At 36.1% G+C, this 16761-nt stretch overlaps 1 protein-coding gene across 1 annotated transcript in view; it reads right to left on the bottom strand.

Annotated features, from left to right (window-relative positions):
- Nucleotides 1-7784: 7784 nt before the first annotated feature.
- The window catches only part of LOC136977303 (ATP-binding cassette sub-family C member 4-like), a 158352-nt gene continuing 149375 nt past the window's right edge, over nt 7785-16761 (bottom strand). The window contains exons 23-27 of the mRNA XM_067272777.1: nt 16568-16723; nt 12865-12954; nt 12584-12756; nt 8057-8162; nt 7785-7990 (exon numbers count right to left, since the gene is read on the bottom strand). Of these exons, the coding sequence (XP_067128878.1) occupies nt 7814-7990; nt 8057-8162; nt 12584-12756; nt 12865-12954; nt 16568-16723 (702 nt within the window). The 3' untranslated portion in view covers nt 7785-7813. The remainder of the gene's footprint in view (nt 7991-8056; nt 8163-12583; nt 12757-12864; nt 12955-16567; nt 16724-16761) is intronic.

Below are 16761 nucleotides of genomic sequence, written 5' to 3'. Positions count from 1 at the left end.
TCAATGGAATAGGGTTCCGATGGGTCTTAAAACAAGTCCTGCGGTTTTTGAAAGGTCGATGGATTTCATCTTACATGGTCTCAAAGGAAAGACATGTCTTGTATACATGGACGATATACTAACATTTAGTCCAGACTTCCCTAGTCACCTAAAACGACTTGAACAAATATTTCAGAGACTCGGAGAAGCAGGCATAAAATTAAAACCTAAGAAATGCCATTTCCTGCAACGCCAGATAAAATTTCTGGGTCACGAAATTTCAGAACAGGGTATAAAACCCGATCCCGACAAAATAAAATGTGTTCTAGAATTCCCGAGACCTGAATCCGAGCGAGAAGTCCGCTCTTTCCTAGGACTCACTGGCTATTATCGGCGGCACATAAACTCTTATGCCACGATCGCTAAACCCTTGACTGATTTATTACGGAAAGATGTGCCGTTTGAATGGGGCCTTAAGCAACAGGAAAGCTTCGAAACTCTTAAACAAATTTTGACGTCGGCACCATTATTGAAGTCCCCTGACTTTACAAAACCTTTTATTTTGGCGACCGATGCGTCAAATTTCGCCCTGGGAGCGATATTATCTCAGGAAGAAAACGGCCAGGAGAAGCCGATTGCCTATGCGAGCCGATTATTAAGGAAACCCGAACTTAATTACAGCACTACTGAGAAAGAATGCTTAGCCACCGTGTGGGCAGTGAGGTATTTTAAACCCTATCTTTATGGAAAAAAATTTACTATTGTCACAGATCATAGACCTTTGAGATGGTTATTAGATTGTAAGGATTCTACTACTAATTCTAGATTATCGAGATGGATCATTTTCCTTCAAGAATTCGATTTTGATATTATCTACAAGGCCGGAATTTCACATAGAAATGCGGACGCCCTTAGTCGTATCCCAATACGTCAAATAACAGAGGTTGAACCCATCTTCTCCGTGCCACAATTAATAAATGCGCAACAACGTGATGATCGATGGAGACCCCTTATCCAAACCTTAAAGGATGGTGTAACTACAGGAACCTATAATAATCTTAACCTAGAGGATTATTATATCAACGAGGAGGGTGCCCTCTGCCACAAGGGCAGGAATAAAAAACGTGTGGATTGGTGGGAACAAATTGTTATACCTACCGCCTTAAAGGAATATATCCTGTTTACCTACCATGATAATCCACTAGCCGGTCACCTAGGAGAATTAAAAATGCGTACTAAAATCGCAAACTCGTTCTATTGGCCCGAAATGGCAAAGGAAATCAGGAATTATTGCCTAAGTTGTCAGAGCTGTGCCAAGCACCGACGACCGGGTCGACGGGCAGCAGCCGAATTGCAACTGTTTGCCCCCCTTTCTCAGGTATTTGAACGAGCAGCAATGGACATTGTCGGTCCACTCCCTCTTACGACAAACGGCAACAAATATATCCTAGTATTTGTTGACCATTTTACTCGATATGCGGAAGCAATTCCACTACCGGATGTAAGTAGTAAAACAATTGCTAAGGCCTTTGTCACTCACATCATATTGCGACACTCTACTCCTAGGCAATTATTAACTGATAGAGCGCCGAACCTAATTTCTAAGATGTTCGCAGAAGTGTGTGAATTGCTACACATAAAGCGGCTCCTTACTACCGCCTACCATCCAGCCTGCAATGGTGTGGTGGAGAGATTTAATAAAACTCTAGTTGATATACTATCTCATTATGTCTCTCAAGATCAACGAGACTGGGACGAGTGGATCCCTTATGCCTTATTCGCATATAACACCTCCGTGCATACGTCTACTAATGACAGCCCATTTTTCCTACTATATGGGAGAGATCCAACCTACCCTTTTGATCTAGTTACAAGCCCTGCCACGGTCTCCTATGACGTAGAAGACAATTTCGCTTCGGAATTACGTCAACGAATGAGACACGCTCATCAAACAGCTCAACTATATGCCGAACAAGCCGCCGAGACGAGGCAGGAACTACACCGCCGACAAAATAAGCCACCCCTCTATAGAGTGGGAGATAGAATACTACTAAAGGAAGTCGTCACGCCTAAAGGCCTAAAGCGAAAATTAGCTCCCCGGTGGACAGGACCTTATCGTATTGTCGAAATTCTAGGACCCGTCAATTTCAAAATAGAAAATATCCAAACCAAAAGAACACTACATGTTCATGCTGACAGAATTAAACCTACAACTGCTCGTAAGGAGATTAATCTAAAAACGGATATGACGGCCGATCAGTCCAGTTTACCGCCGACACAAGAAACAGTTACGGCGGCGCCCCAAACTAATGAGTGCGAAGAACCTGAGTTAGAGAGCGAAGTTACTTCATCTGAACCGGAAGAGCAAGAGACCACTCCTCCCTATGCCCTTCGGAGTCAAGGGCCCGTGCCCGACCAGCCGTGGGTGCTTCCGAGACCCACTCGCAGCCGCATCCCGCGTTTTATTTCCCCCGCGACCAGTCGATCGTCTTCTCCTTAACCCACAATCCTACCTCTTTTGTTCTCCTTTTTGACTTACGGTAGAGATATCTTAATTAAAACCCGTATCGTCTTGTCGGTGTCTTATTGGTCTTTCTTTTTCGCTCCCGACCGTCACGGACCGCAAGATCGGCCCAGCGCCCCCACATCACTAATTAGCTATCTATATTCCTCTCCGCCACCTTTTTGCATTATACCTATATTGTAGTCTCATCACTTAATGTATCATAATACTTGTAATCGTGTAACCATGTATGGCATATATACGCCCAATATATATAATTAATATTTTCATAAATAGGTGTACTCTCTTAATAAAATAGTGTTTTTATATTATGCCAGAATGCGTGTCCATTTTTTTTTCGTTCGACGCGACCTCCGCGACTAGATAATCGACCTATCTCCGTAAACCTCTCTTTTAGCGCTCGATTTTTCCCGTTTCGACCTAACGGAACCTCATCATTTGAAAATTATCATTATTTATTTAATAAGGAAAGCTACTTCCTTATAAAAGCCACGGGGATCAATTATTACTAACACCCTTTCCCTGTTACAGGGGAAGAAATACAACCCCCAGAAGGTGGATATAAAACGCACCTCAGCAACAAATTCAACATGCTTCTCCTCCATGCTTATTTCCTTCTTCAAAGTTTCCGTCTCACGACGATGATCTTGTATTCAGAACAACAGGAATTCACTAAAGGAGTTGTCTTCCTACATCGAGGGAATTTCTTAATGACCGCCAGTCACTGGACTTTGGTCACCGAACTCTCCTTCGAACATTTAGAGCGCCAAATTCAATTTATCTCCCAATCTCTGGAGTATTTAGACACGAAGCTTCAATCCCAAGAACATGTTCCTACCAAAGGCTTCGAGTTGCTGCGAGCTTCATTTCTTAACCATCATAAAGAATATCAAGAGCTCGCCACTTTAATCACATTGCCTTTAATCCCAAAAACCAAGCGAGGTTTAATAGACGGCGGAGGAAAAATTCTAAAATTCCTCTTCGGAACAGCTACTTCCGAAGATATTACAACCTTAAATGCCGAAATCTCTAACATCAATGAACAAAACGAGAGAATTATTCATTTACTGCGCTCACAAGCCACCTTGTTGAATGATACTCTAAATATCAGCAAAAATAATCGACACCAAATCTACGTGTTATTCAAACGACAAGAATCATTTAAAGAGCTATTGAATCGCTATAGTTACGAACTTGCGTTTGAAATAATTAGTCGGATACTCGAATTCTCTATTCAAGAGTTCCATCTCCAACTAGTAGCCTTACGAGAAGCGATTGATATACTAGAAAAAGGTCAACTAAGCACCTATTTCGTATCACGAGAAATCATGTTACGTACCCTCCGAGACATTCAACTGCAGCTTCCGGAAGGTTACGCTATGGTCGAACCTATAAGACCTGACACGCTATTTAAATACTACCAGTGGATTACCACCCTGGCTGTAGCAGTACCTGGCAAGTTGAGAATCTTTGCTAAGATCCCATTAATCACCCCTAGTGGATACTTCGATATGTACGAAATTATCAAATTTCCTACATATATACCTGATCTAAATACATTCGTACAAATCCAGACTAATTATCCTATAGTCGCCTTATCCATGGACAGACAGTCCTATATGTTATTACAACACTACGAATTAATAATTTGCAAAATGGATCACTTTCCTATTTGTTCCGTAGACGGACCTATTCAGCGTTTCCCTCAACAAAGTTGTGAATATGCACTATTTAGTGGCAACGAAGTCGCGGTCAAAGACCTTTGTACCCGCCAAATCGTTCCACAATTTCCGCCAATTTTTAAGAGGATTGATCAACTAGGATCATGGATTTATTCTATTCCAAATCCTCTCACCCTAACTATTAGATGTCCCACTCGACATCAACAATCTCCATTTTCATCCACTACTCATAAATTAAACAAAACGGGAATACTCCATCTCCCAAACGCATGCACCGGCTATGTACCTGGATTCGTCCTTACTTCGCCGTTCCGAATGCAGACCACCATACAATTGGAGATAGCACAACAATTAATAGTGCCACAGCTAGAACAAATCGTCAACAAATCTGAGATCCTGTTGCTGCAAAAACGCCTTAAGGATCCTGACCTCCCGAAACTCACATCGGACTACGATATTCGATTAGCAGACCGTTCTTTGAACAACGTCCAATACGACCTAAATCACCTGTTACGGGAGCCAACAAAATCATCTCCCATAACTTACCCATCTTTAATAATAACCATTATTGCTGGTTGTCTAGGCGCTATCCTCACGGGACTTTGTTTATGTTATAGTTATCGCAATTACTCACGATGCAAGAAGTACTCAAGATGCAAGAAGACCCGTGCGACTAGTCACCAACCTCCACCGGAAGAGGAACACGAAGAAACCGCCTTCAACGGAGACGGAAGTCCGCCTTCACCTAGTGCACAACCGGGCGCTTCCCACGAAGAAAACCCCCGAGGCAACCCGACTCCACGAAAACAAAAATCTATTGTTCAATCCTATTAACAAGGTCATCCCCACACCGCCATTTTCCCTTTTATTCCTCATTTTAACGTACTAACGTTTATACCTATATTCATAGATTTGTCGCGAACGATTCTAATATTTAGTTCGTATCCTAGAATTGTAGATTAACTCTCTTTAACGGGATTTTTTTTTCTCATACTAACCTAGATATATATTGAATCTTATTTTAACGAGAGAGAGAGTAAAATAACCTTTTTATGTAACCTTGCATACCTCTATCCGGAATTCAAGGATTCATAACTCAAAAAAATGACTTATTATTAACATTTATTTTAAATCCAAGAACAGTGTCTTCATCACCTTTACCGAAGATGGCTGACTCACGCAACTTTACACCCGATTCACCAAATTAAGAACTATCCACCCGAATTTAATTTATCCACGTGGACGGACAACTCTATCAACTTACCTACGAGTCTTGCCCATCCAGAACAATTTATATCCAAACATCCAAGATTGTGATAGTGTACTACACACCACCCAATTCCAGCGAACAAAGAAATTCCACCAAACAGTCTCAACTCATGTGAACTTTGAACTGCAGTCTCGACCCTAGGTCAACAATGACGTCATCCACCCACCCAACCACTTCCAAGAACTCCAGACGCTCGCCTCTCCTAACCTCGAGTAATAAATATTGTCACGCGTCTAGAACGCGTCGGGATATATATTTTGTAAACAACTTTGATATTATGTATTATCGCAATGATGTCACCTATTAACCTAATCCTTTCCGAGAGAGAGTAATATATCAATCTAAATTGTAAACATACCTCTAACCCCCTGCTTATGAATCAAATCTTTTAAAATCACACTAACTAAGTGATGATTTTAAAGAAAGCATGGAGTGAATGTGAAATCTGGAAGTTAAAAACCTAGAAATTTCTGAATTTGTTCACTCCAGTTATAAACGACTTAATCAACAACATTCCATACCCGGGAAATTGTTGACCCTCGAATGGCAACGATTGTCCCCTAACTATCAACAAACCGTTATTCCTTCGGAGCAGGTAGATCATCTTGCACGATGGTTTATAGTTAGCGTCCGAACTAGTCGTTTATTTAATATCCCGGGAACACCTCTGGCCCTAATAGTGATTCGTTTTCGATCACGTGACAAGTTTTCCCATCAAAAACTTATAAAAGACGCTTCCTTCCCCCCCTAAGGGGCTCCTTCGTCTCGCTTTTACGACGTGCACTACGCCATCCGCCGGACTCTCAAAAAGTTTCTAAGTTCTTTAAGTGCCACTGCCCTGCCTACGGAAAAACAAGCTCTACGTGCCATCGGCCCATTACCGGATTCTCCATCAGCCAAACTTTATCGTCACTTCTGATTCCGTCTATTACGGACTTGTTAAGAGGTATGAAAAATAATTGTAAACTCTCTCTCTCCGGCCCCTTTTGTATACGAGGGTAGAAGTGTACTTTAGTTCGTTTAGCTTTCATTAAATTTTGTTTTTGTTATAAAATGGTGTCTTTCTTGACTGTCGGCTTCGCCTTATCGTCGACCCCATCCTTCCTCCTCCTCCACTCGCGTAACGCGTAACGCGCCGTCGACGTAACAGCCATCCTTGACAAGTGAGTCACGGGAAAAAGAGGTACGACTCCCTCTTACCTCCCCGAGATCTCACACATTGGTGACAATCGAGTGGGTTTCCGACTTATTCGGCACCCCCCGATTTCACACTAAGTAATAAAACTTTTTTAAAAAATTTCGCAGCAAAAATAATTAGAAAATCTGCATAGGTTGTAGATAACAATGTCTATGTACTGGTCCATTCATTTTTGGAAAAGTTAATTTTGCTAAAGATGTTAATGAAATTTACAAAACTCATTCATTTTTTAAAATGATACCATTCATTTTGACGCCTGAATGAGGGTTATTTAACGAATTTTAAAGTACAGCATGTCATATTTAAAACAGGCACCATACATAGATCCATCACATCCTGCCACCTTAAATAACATTTAGATGTTCATAATATTTTATCAATATTATCAAAATTTAAAAAAGTTTTCTAGACTAATTTATTTTCATATTATTTATAAACTTTTTAATGTAAGTATTAACATAATTTAATTAATCGCTTCTATATGCAAAACCCTGTATTACTCAATAACCTATTGTAATTCGTCACAAAATATTACGTACTTTTCGGATTTTTAAAAAACATAATTCTAACTTCAATCCAAATGAAAAACTTTCTGCTGCTTTCAACCAAATATAATGCAAAACTCTATTTATTACTTGACTTTGATTGAAAACTTTGATGTAAGTTTAAACTCCAGAAATAAGACAATAAAAATTGAAAATTATTCAGAAGAACTTTATTTTTATTGTTCCTTATAACAATGTCGCAAATTATTACTGCAATTTATATTCATTAAATATTTGATGTTTTCAATTAAAATTTTCTTTAAAAAATTTCTGAAAACGTTGTTATAAAATATTGCAATAAACGCATTTTTTCTTGTTTACATATTATTTATAATTTACTACTATTTTGCAAATAACCCATTCTTAATTTTTCTAGCTACATTATCTGAAAAATTACTGATTACTTTAAACTAATGTTTAACACATATAAATTTAACAGTAGGAATCCTAAATACTATTGAAGTTTTAATAGTTTTTACTAAAGATTTTAACAATTCTATATCCCAAATGTCATGCAGAAACTACACTTAAAACAGACGATTTCGAATACAGGATAATATAAAAACAGAACGAAATCTACAATAGGTTAATATGTATTGAGGAAAATCCATTGCATTATAATCTCGTTCTTTCATTACGTTCTTGAACATAATATTTATTTTTAGCAATTTTATAAAGCTCATTCATTGAAGTAACTCCAGTGTTTTTTACCAAGTTATAAAAAGTACCGTTCACATTCTTCAGTAATTTATATGGCCTGTCAAATTCTTGGAGTTTTCCATTATCAAGAACCTAGAAGTTTTAAATGTGTAATTAAAAACAAATTTTTATTATATATTACAAACAGAAGAAACTTACCAGTACTCTGTCCGAATCGATAATTGTATGTAATCTATGGGCTATTGTCAACACGGTACACGATTTGAATTTTTCTCGAATTATCTTTTGTATGCAAGAATCAGTTCTTGATATAAAACAGATAAAAAACAAGTTACAAATCTATATGTCTGTATCAACAAAAAAGAAAATATACGTAAAAAAGAGAAAAGTTACTTCAAAATATACTATGTGAGCCATGTGATACAACAGCCACTAATACATACGCATTATTTATACTTGATATTAACAATTTTGTAGTATAAAATTTTTTCTGTACATGAAATGGTTTACATTGAATTAATTCGAGAAACGTCAATACGTTAGAAGTTTATCAAAAAAATTTCACCGGAAAAAAGTTTTCGTTGGAAAACTGGTGTGAATGTGGATGATATAATACAGCACAAAACAAATGGAAATTAACGGATTGCTCGTTGGTGAATTAAGAGCCTTTAAATATCTACCAGTATTCAGAAGTTTTAATGATTCGGCTACATGTAAAAGAATATAAAACGTTGTAGTTCCAGTTTACATATATAGCAGAGTTGCTAGATCTGTAAACTGGAACTACGAGTACGACGTTTGGCATGTACTTAATTTCAGTACTACTCTCGCTTGTCTAGTCATCTAGTTATGACTGTACACAACTATTACAGAACTTTGGTGAAAATACTGCACACGATTAATTTAACATTCATTGCATACGTGGAAACTCTTGTTTCTGAAATCGAAAAATAAACATTTTCATTAACCTACCAGTAGGCCTAACATTTTTTAGTTTAGCAATGGTGGAATGTGACACTACAGAGAAAAACGTAGATTTAAAACTATAACCGTTCTTTCATAACTTTCAAAAACTGTAGTTTATTTTCTTCGTGTGCAGTTAAATGTTTTTAGTATTACCAAAGTTCTAACTCGATTAAACTTTGTTAAATCAGCTATACATTTTGATATTTTAAATTGTTGCAATACAAAGACAAATCTGAATTAAAGTACAACAAAATCTTTCAAGAGACATTCACACTTCCTGAACAATATAATGTATTAATGTTCAATAAGCTTGTAGCAGATTTATAAAAAAATTAATGGCTAGAGAGAATTCTAAAAGAAACACATGTAATATTAGAACTTCATAGAATAATTTAAATAAGTTAGAGAGAATCGTCAACGAGATGGACAAGGTAATCACTCCAATCAAGCAAAGAACTTTCAACATCAACTGCACGCTCAGATTAAGAAAAAATCGCTTCATAGCACGATGAAGCCAGATAACAAATGCTGATGATGTATGTTCAGGTATGTTCGTGTATGTCCAAATGTATGTTCATGATCTCTCAAAAAAGCCATTCTAAACTTTATATGTTTCCTGTGCTGCTTGATCGATTTTTGTATAAGGACTTGACAAATAATTACTCACCGCGTAGTACACCAAATGTAACTTATGGTCTCAAGAGAATAAACCTGAGTCTATGTCTGACACAGGTTTCAATGACTGTTTATTTTCCGTTTGTGGATTAGTCCATTATCACGTGTGATTTCTATACAGAAGCTTCAAGTCAAATTGACTTTGACTTGAAGTTTTTCTATAGAAATCACATTGACTTTGACTTTGACTTGAACGAAAAGTGAAGTCAAAGTCAAATTCAAGTCAAATTGACTTTGACTTGAATAAATAACTGTTCACATTACAGCAGAGTGATTATATATCTAGATTTTTTTTCATTTAATCAACGGAAAATATTAGTTTTTTAATTTTTAGACATAAACGATGTGTTCTTATAAATCCAGTGAACACTGGAAAATGATGTAGTAAGACCAGTGTGATACCTGCGAACCATATTTTTAAAAAGTGTTGCTTGTATCATTCGACATACGGTACTTATATGTACTACGGGTGAAATATATACACGTATCATAGGTACAACACCAAACTGACGATGCCAACAAGAAAACAATCGACAGAATTTGAGCACGGATATTTTACGATGCAAGACTATCTGCTAACGAAATAGCTAACTATAAAAGTACTTTGCATTTTGATATTGTATTCATTTGAAAATCCTATAAATTAAGTAAGGAAAAATGGACGGAGAGACTTCAATATCTAACCAGGAAACTGTCTCATTGCATACAGAGAAGGAATTGAGAACAATTTAACAAGACCAGATAAATTCTTACTGAACTGATTCATTTTAACCATTCACAAACATCTTTCTGCTAACATGAAAATTAGTTATGGTATGAATCTACAACTGAAACTAAAATTGAATTCAGGCAAAGAACTATCTCAGAAATTTTTAAAGTATATTCAATGAAATGTGCGAAGCCTATTTCATATTCAAGTAATCATTCCTTGTGTATGTCTGTACAAATCTACAATGGTTATCATTGAAAAATTTGTTAGCGCCCACGGATAGGAAAATCATATCATTTTCTATTGAATTTGGTTTATAAGATCAATTGTAAATTTTATTTCAAAATAATATTTTTTAAATTGCAGAATGATATAGTTTTATGAAGAGTAGCATGCATCTCGTGTAAAATATTGTATGATTAGGAGATTCTTTTCATATGATGTAAATCATAAATATGTATTCATTCATAATAAATAAATTAAATTTTTGTACTTGTTTTCAGAAACAAAACGAAGTTATTAGATTGTAGTAATTTATTTTTATTTTTTATTTTTTTATAGTGTATATGAAGATCATATGCCCTCTTCTGCTAATAGCTCAAGCGCAACTACACCTGTCACAAACATTGGTTTTTCATATAGGACCAACAAGTCACAGGTTTTTCATATAGCGTATAGAAGGAAACAAATAAAAAATACAAACCCAAGCATATAAACGGCTTCCGAGACGATAGCTAACAACTCACAAAACTACCACAAACAATAAGAAACTTCAACAGTTCATGTTCTCAAAGCAGAACACCGATGTAATTTAAATAAATCGCATATTTATAATCATATCTAATGTCTCATCTTAAATGTTTTTTGCTTCATAGACACCAACAGTAAGTTGCTTTAAATTCTTGAAATTCTAGATTGAAAATCAGTACAAACAAATGGTGAGAAAGGAAATACAAATTTTTCTGATCTTAACCTACTGTGTACAAAATATATTTAAAGCTTCATCTATTTTGATTCCACGTCCGAAAACGTCAGGTTGAAGTTATAACCAGTTAATCAATTGGTCATCTTCGTATTGCCTTGACTTCAATCTAATTATCATCCATATTAAAAATTTTACCTATATCAAATTCAACCATGCTATTCTATGATACTCTCAATCGCAATTTTTAAAATGGAAAATAGTGCACTATGATACGTTAAAGAAATATTGAAGCTTAAATTAGTCGAACTTTTCACGAATTATCTGAACTGTTAACTGTTAATTTGTCATCTGTAGCTAGTATTTTATAAGCTAGTATTTTATTAGCAACAATAATTTCAATAAGTTTCAAACAGAAATACAAAGTTTTCAGCGAAAATAGTTAAGATTTTCGAGAAATGTGTAACAATTCTGTACACAACAGAAACTATATACTAAACTAATTTATAACTAAATAGGTGACATCCAGAAACGTGAACGATGTTTATCGATGTAGTTAGCCTGGGCGAGCAGTTTGAGCAGCAATATATCTCGAATTAAAGGTTATAAGTGATTTATTGTTAAGAAAATATGGTGAAAAGTACGGATAAAAAACAAAGTGTAATAAAGAAATTAAACTATACGACACTTAAGTTAAAAGTAAAAAATAAAATAATAATATAATGAAATCAGTTGGCATTTAAAAGAGAAAAGTGTTAGATAAATTGAAGTCGCTCTTTAAAACTATCTCCGTTTGAGATTTTGTCCAGTCTAAACTGAGAGAACTGTGTCTCAAACATCACGCCGTTAAGCCGCTTGGTACGGCTAAAAACATATACAGTATTTGAAATAGTGACATAAAAGTTAAAAATTTGCGATGGAATGAGAGGAAAGAGTTGAGCATAACCGCTGACATGTGGACAAAAGGAAACGACAATTGATTTAAATTGATAGAGAACCCAGGCATGCAGTTACTGCAGAGACAATCGAAGAGCTAGGTAACGAGGTGCCATGTCGTGGGGATGAGGGACGTAAATCTAGTTTTTTTTTCTTTGAACTCGGATAACTTTTACATTGTTAAATCGAAAATTCACCCAAATCTGTAAAAATATGAAGCAACCGTCAGTTTTATATTTCAAAAAAGCACTGGAAAGTGTCAAAATACCTTTTTGTTATTAAGCGTCAAATACTAAGCGTTTTTGAATATATCTTATCTGAAAGTTAATTATATTTTCCAAAAAACACTATGCACGCGCCAGCGTTGTAATAAACATGATGACATCTAAATCATCGAAATCTAACGTGGGAAGTTTTTCTAAACTCGAGGGGAAAAAGTGCAAACGTTACCCCAGTAGTCATGGCTTTGCCCAGGCAATTATAACTAAATAGTTTATGTAATTTGTTGTAGTCTCACTTTTTATCTATATTTGATGTTGCTTCATCCATGACCAGGATTTTATTCTGGCGAAGAATCGTTCTGGCAAGACAAATTAACTGTCTTTCTCCTACGCTGAAATTTCGTCCTCCTTCTGATAAATGTGTATCCAATCCTCCAGGCAACGTACTGATAACTTCTTTTAATTGCACCTTTTGTTGAGACGTTTTAAAATAAAAAGATGATAATAAAATTTAGTCATGAAAAAGAATTAAACAGGTATATAAGAGAGTAGATAAAAACAATGGTTTGTTTCTAACCTCTTCTATAGCTTGCCATAGAATATCATCTGAATATTCGTTGAAAGGATCGATATTTCTTCGAAGTGGACCGGTAAATAACATTGGATCCTGAAAAATACACATGCTATATTTTAGTCGATTTACAATTTTTTAATGAAATTGTTTCTATTATGATTACGATAGTGGTAAATATTAAAATTATCTTATTTTTTTAATTATTTTAAAAGATGCGTGATGTGGCTACCTTCAGTAAAGTACCAATATTGTATTTAACGCTTTTACTTATTTTATTAACATATTTTGGGACAGTTTTAATTTCTAGAGTTTGAAACCCATTGCGAAATAATTAGTCAATTTATATGTATTTTTAAAATTCAACTTGCTATTTAACTTGTAACAAAATAAAGATATTGTTAATTCTGCAGCAATGGAACAATACGGTGATGGTTTCTGAAAAATGACGGATAACAAAATGATTTTCTACTTTGCAGTATTTAGTAAGTTATGCGCGAATCGTGTTTTGCAAAATTCGATTAAGATTTTTTATCTCTTCTTGCTGCTACACGCTTAGTTCACACACGCTGTTTAATCAGTTCGATGTTCATGATGTTTAAAACATGTCGAAAAACGAATTCCGATACACTAAATATTCGCACGGCAATTATTGAATTTATAGTTAAAAATTTCCAGTACATTTTTGTGGATATAAACATATTTTTTGTTATAATTTGTGATGACACAACAAAGACATCCATCAAAAATTAAATTTTGCTAGTTTTATGGCATCGCATAGACTCGTGAAACTTTTCTTAAAGTCGATTTTTCATAAATTTTTCAATACACATTGTAAAGTATTGGCTTTTAAGCAAACAGACAAAAGAAGCGCCGATTTTGTCAATTTAACCCACGTGTGGTCAGAAGATAGACCACTTGCCATAATGTAAACTACTAAACGTAAAGAAGTGGCAAACGATAATGTGAGAACCGGGGAGGGGGGTAAAAGCTGCACGCTTTGACTCCACTTATCGGCGCGGATCGGAGAGATCTCTCACTGCGTCACTGGATGGATGTACTGTACGAGGGCTGAAGTGAGTGGGGAGGGGATAAGCAAGTGACCCTGTGTCCAGAATAACAGGAGTCAGGTTTTAAAATACACAATAAGATTATTTATTGAGATGCAAATATATACAAACTAATAGATAAACAAATGTAGCGATAAACATTTGTCTAGCGCAGGGATGGGCAACCCACGGCCCTCGGGCCGCATGCGGCCCGCAGTAACATTTTTTGCGGCCCGCGTGACATAAAATATGAATAAATATATCAATTTTCCAGCTTAATGATATATTCAACAAAAATTCAAACGTTATTTTTTACAACTTATATTTGTGAAAAGTTTTTTCGCAATGAATTTAGTAAAAATTAAAACAAGAAACCGGCTAACAGACACATGGAAACTAATTTAAAACTAGCGGTGACTAATATTTAACCAAATATTTCCGATATATTACGTTTAAATCGGTGCCAGAAGCTATATTAAGTATACATATGCTAATTTATAATTATATATGAATAAAGAATTGTGATTTACCGACAGTTCCCCGCTCTTTTCTCTTGTGTGCGGCCCGCGTCAGTTCAAAAGTTTTGAAATGCGGCCCTAATAGATAAACAAATGTAGCGATAAACATTTGTCTAGCCTCTAGCGGATTATGGTCTAAGTTATACTTTAAATTAAAATCTAGCGATAATCTAGCGACAATCGTTTTAATCTACCAATTCTAATATAAGACAAAATAGACCAGTTTTATTGGTCGGCGCGACACCACAGCGCGGGTCGGTTAAATCGTACAATAATATTCGCCGTTTAATCGTACAATAACATTATCTACCTTAACTACAGGAGAGAGAGTTCACAACGTTTAAGACAATCCCTCTTAGGTTCCGATCTCTCCTTACAGGAGATTAGTGAGACATCCCCTAGATCGGCTGAGTTGACCGGGAGCGATTATGGCGGGGTCAGGCTGTTTGATCCTGTAGAGTAGAGAGGTGATTGCCGCTGTAGCATATGGCGGTCGACGTCTGCGGTAGCGTCGGTAGAGTCGTCGTTGCTGTCCGCCTTGATGATTTCCGCCCTGAGGCCGAGAGCAGACCCCTTTTTATATTAGTCTCTTGCAGTGGCTGACTCATATCTCAGGTGACACAGATGCAGGTGACTAAGAATTATTGATGTAAACTGTACCCTCTAAAACGTTCTGTTTTCTCATGTCACCGGATGGAAAGGTGAGTAGTTTTAGGAAATTGTTGGAATTTAGATGATAGTTGTTATTTTTATGTGAATTATAGACTTAGTCATACGCGAGAAAATTTATTTTGAACCTTTAACAAGGTGACCCTTTCTCTACTCTCCATCAAGTGACTGGGATACGATATACAACAATTGGTTAAAAAGAGGAAAGATTCGTATACCTCAAACCTCGGTGGGAGGGGAAGAATTTTCCCAGACACCTGGGACGTTTTGTGTGAAACGAGACGGATACTTCTAGTCATAGTAAAAAGGGAAAACAAATGAGTCATCCTCTCGACCTCTCCGACAAAACTCGGCAACAAGAGGGAAATTAATTAACATCAGCGCGTAAAAATTCTAGATAGCGCGGGAAATCTCACAATAATGTAAGCACTACTCTCTAGGGATAACAGCGGACCCGGGTGTAAGCTGTTCAGGCAAAAATGGTTTGTAATTGGTTGGAACTTTCCATCCAAAAATAAAAACCCCTTAAATTGCAGACAGAACGGGAGAGGAAGGATTCACTCCTTCTGAGTGGGTAAGAGACTGGAAACACGGTAGTCTCAGGCACTTGGGAAGCCCGCTGAGCATAGAGAGAGCATATTCCTCTAGTAAACATCTCAGGGACGGTAAGTGCGGAGACTGGACAGACCGTGCAGTTGAGCCAACTCTATAAGCTGACTGAATTCTCTCCAGAGTATAATAGTTCCCGGAAGCCAATCTATTACGTGAAGCACCCCGTTTCGTTATCCTGTATATACTATGTTTTCGAACTTGTACACTCTACATATTTGATTTGTAAATAAACTGTACATATTGTCTAAATTGAGTATGGAAATGTACTTTTTATCGAACCTATATCAACTACAGTATATCGAATCGTGATACGCACGGAAACCAACTCAACGAGACAGAGTTTGGAGAACTTCACTCACATGAAGAGAAGAATTCCTTCCTAGATGTATAGTTTGCATTGGGCTTCTTATTTTTGTGTGTAATATGTTAGCGTTACACATGTCACGCAACATAATGAATTTGATTAAATCGCAATAAATTTCAAACTTTACACCTAATTAGATTGATACGTCAAATTATCAATATCATATGAGTATGTCTTTTCATTTAACCTATTTATTATATGTTTTGCGCTTCCTTATTGTATGGATCAATTTCAATTCTATTCCATTGAGCAAACACTTTATTTTTGACAATGTGATTTTTTGCTAAGTTGATGTGTGTCGAGTTGTTGCTGCCATAACCTGTCAAAAATTTTACCGTTTCGACACCACTTGTAAAATATATCATTATATTTTGTATTTTATTTTATATTAAAATTGAATCTTTTAAAGTAAGAAATCAAAGAAAGAACATTTTTAAAATAATATATTTAAAAAATTTTAAATGAAAAGTATTTTCATCAAATCAATTATTATATACTTGAGGAATGATGGATATTTTACTACGTAGATCCCGAAGACCAATAGCTTTGGTATCAATTTTGTCAATGGTTATCGTTCCCGTGGGCTCTGTCATGCGAAATAACGAAGCAATTATAGAACTTTTTCCTGCTCCTGTTCTCCCAACGATTCCAATCTGCAATGAATAAATATTAGAAATAATTTATGACAGTG

This window comes from Centruroides vittatus, unplaced genomic scaffold (assembly GCF_030686945.1).
Source record: "Centruroides vittatus isolate TY-2023 unplaced genomic scaffold, ASM3068694v2 contig_453, whole genome shotgun sequence".
NCBI classification, from domain to species: Eukaryota; Metazoa; Arthropoda; class Arachnida; order Scorpiones; family Buthidae; genus Centruroides; species Centruroides vittatus.
The sequence above is the reverse complement of the archived record's forward strand: the minus strand, read 5'-3'. Positions and strand labels throughout refer to the sequence as shown.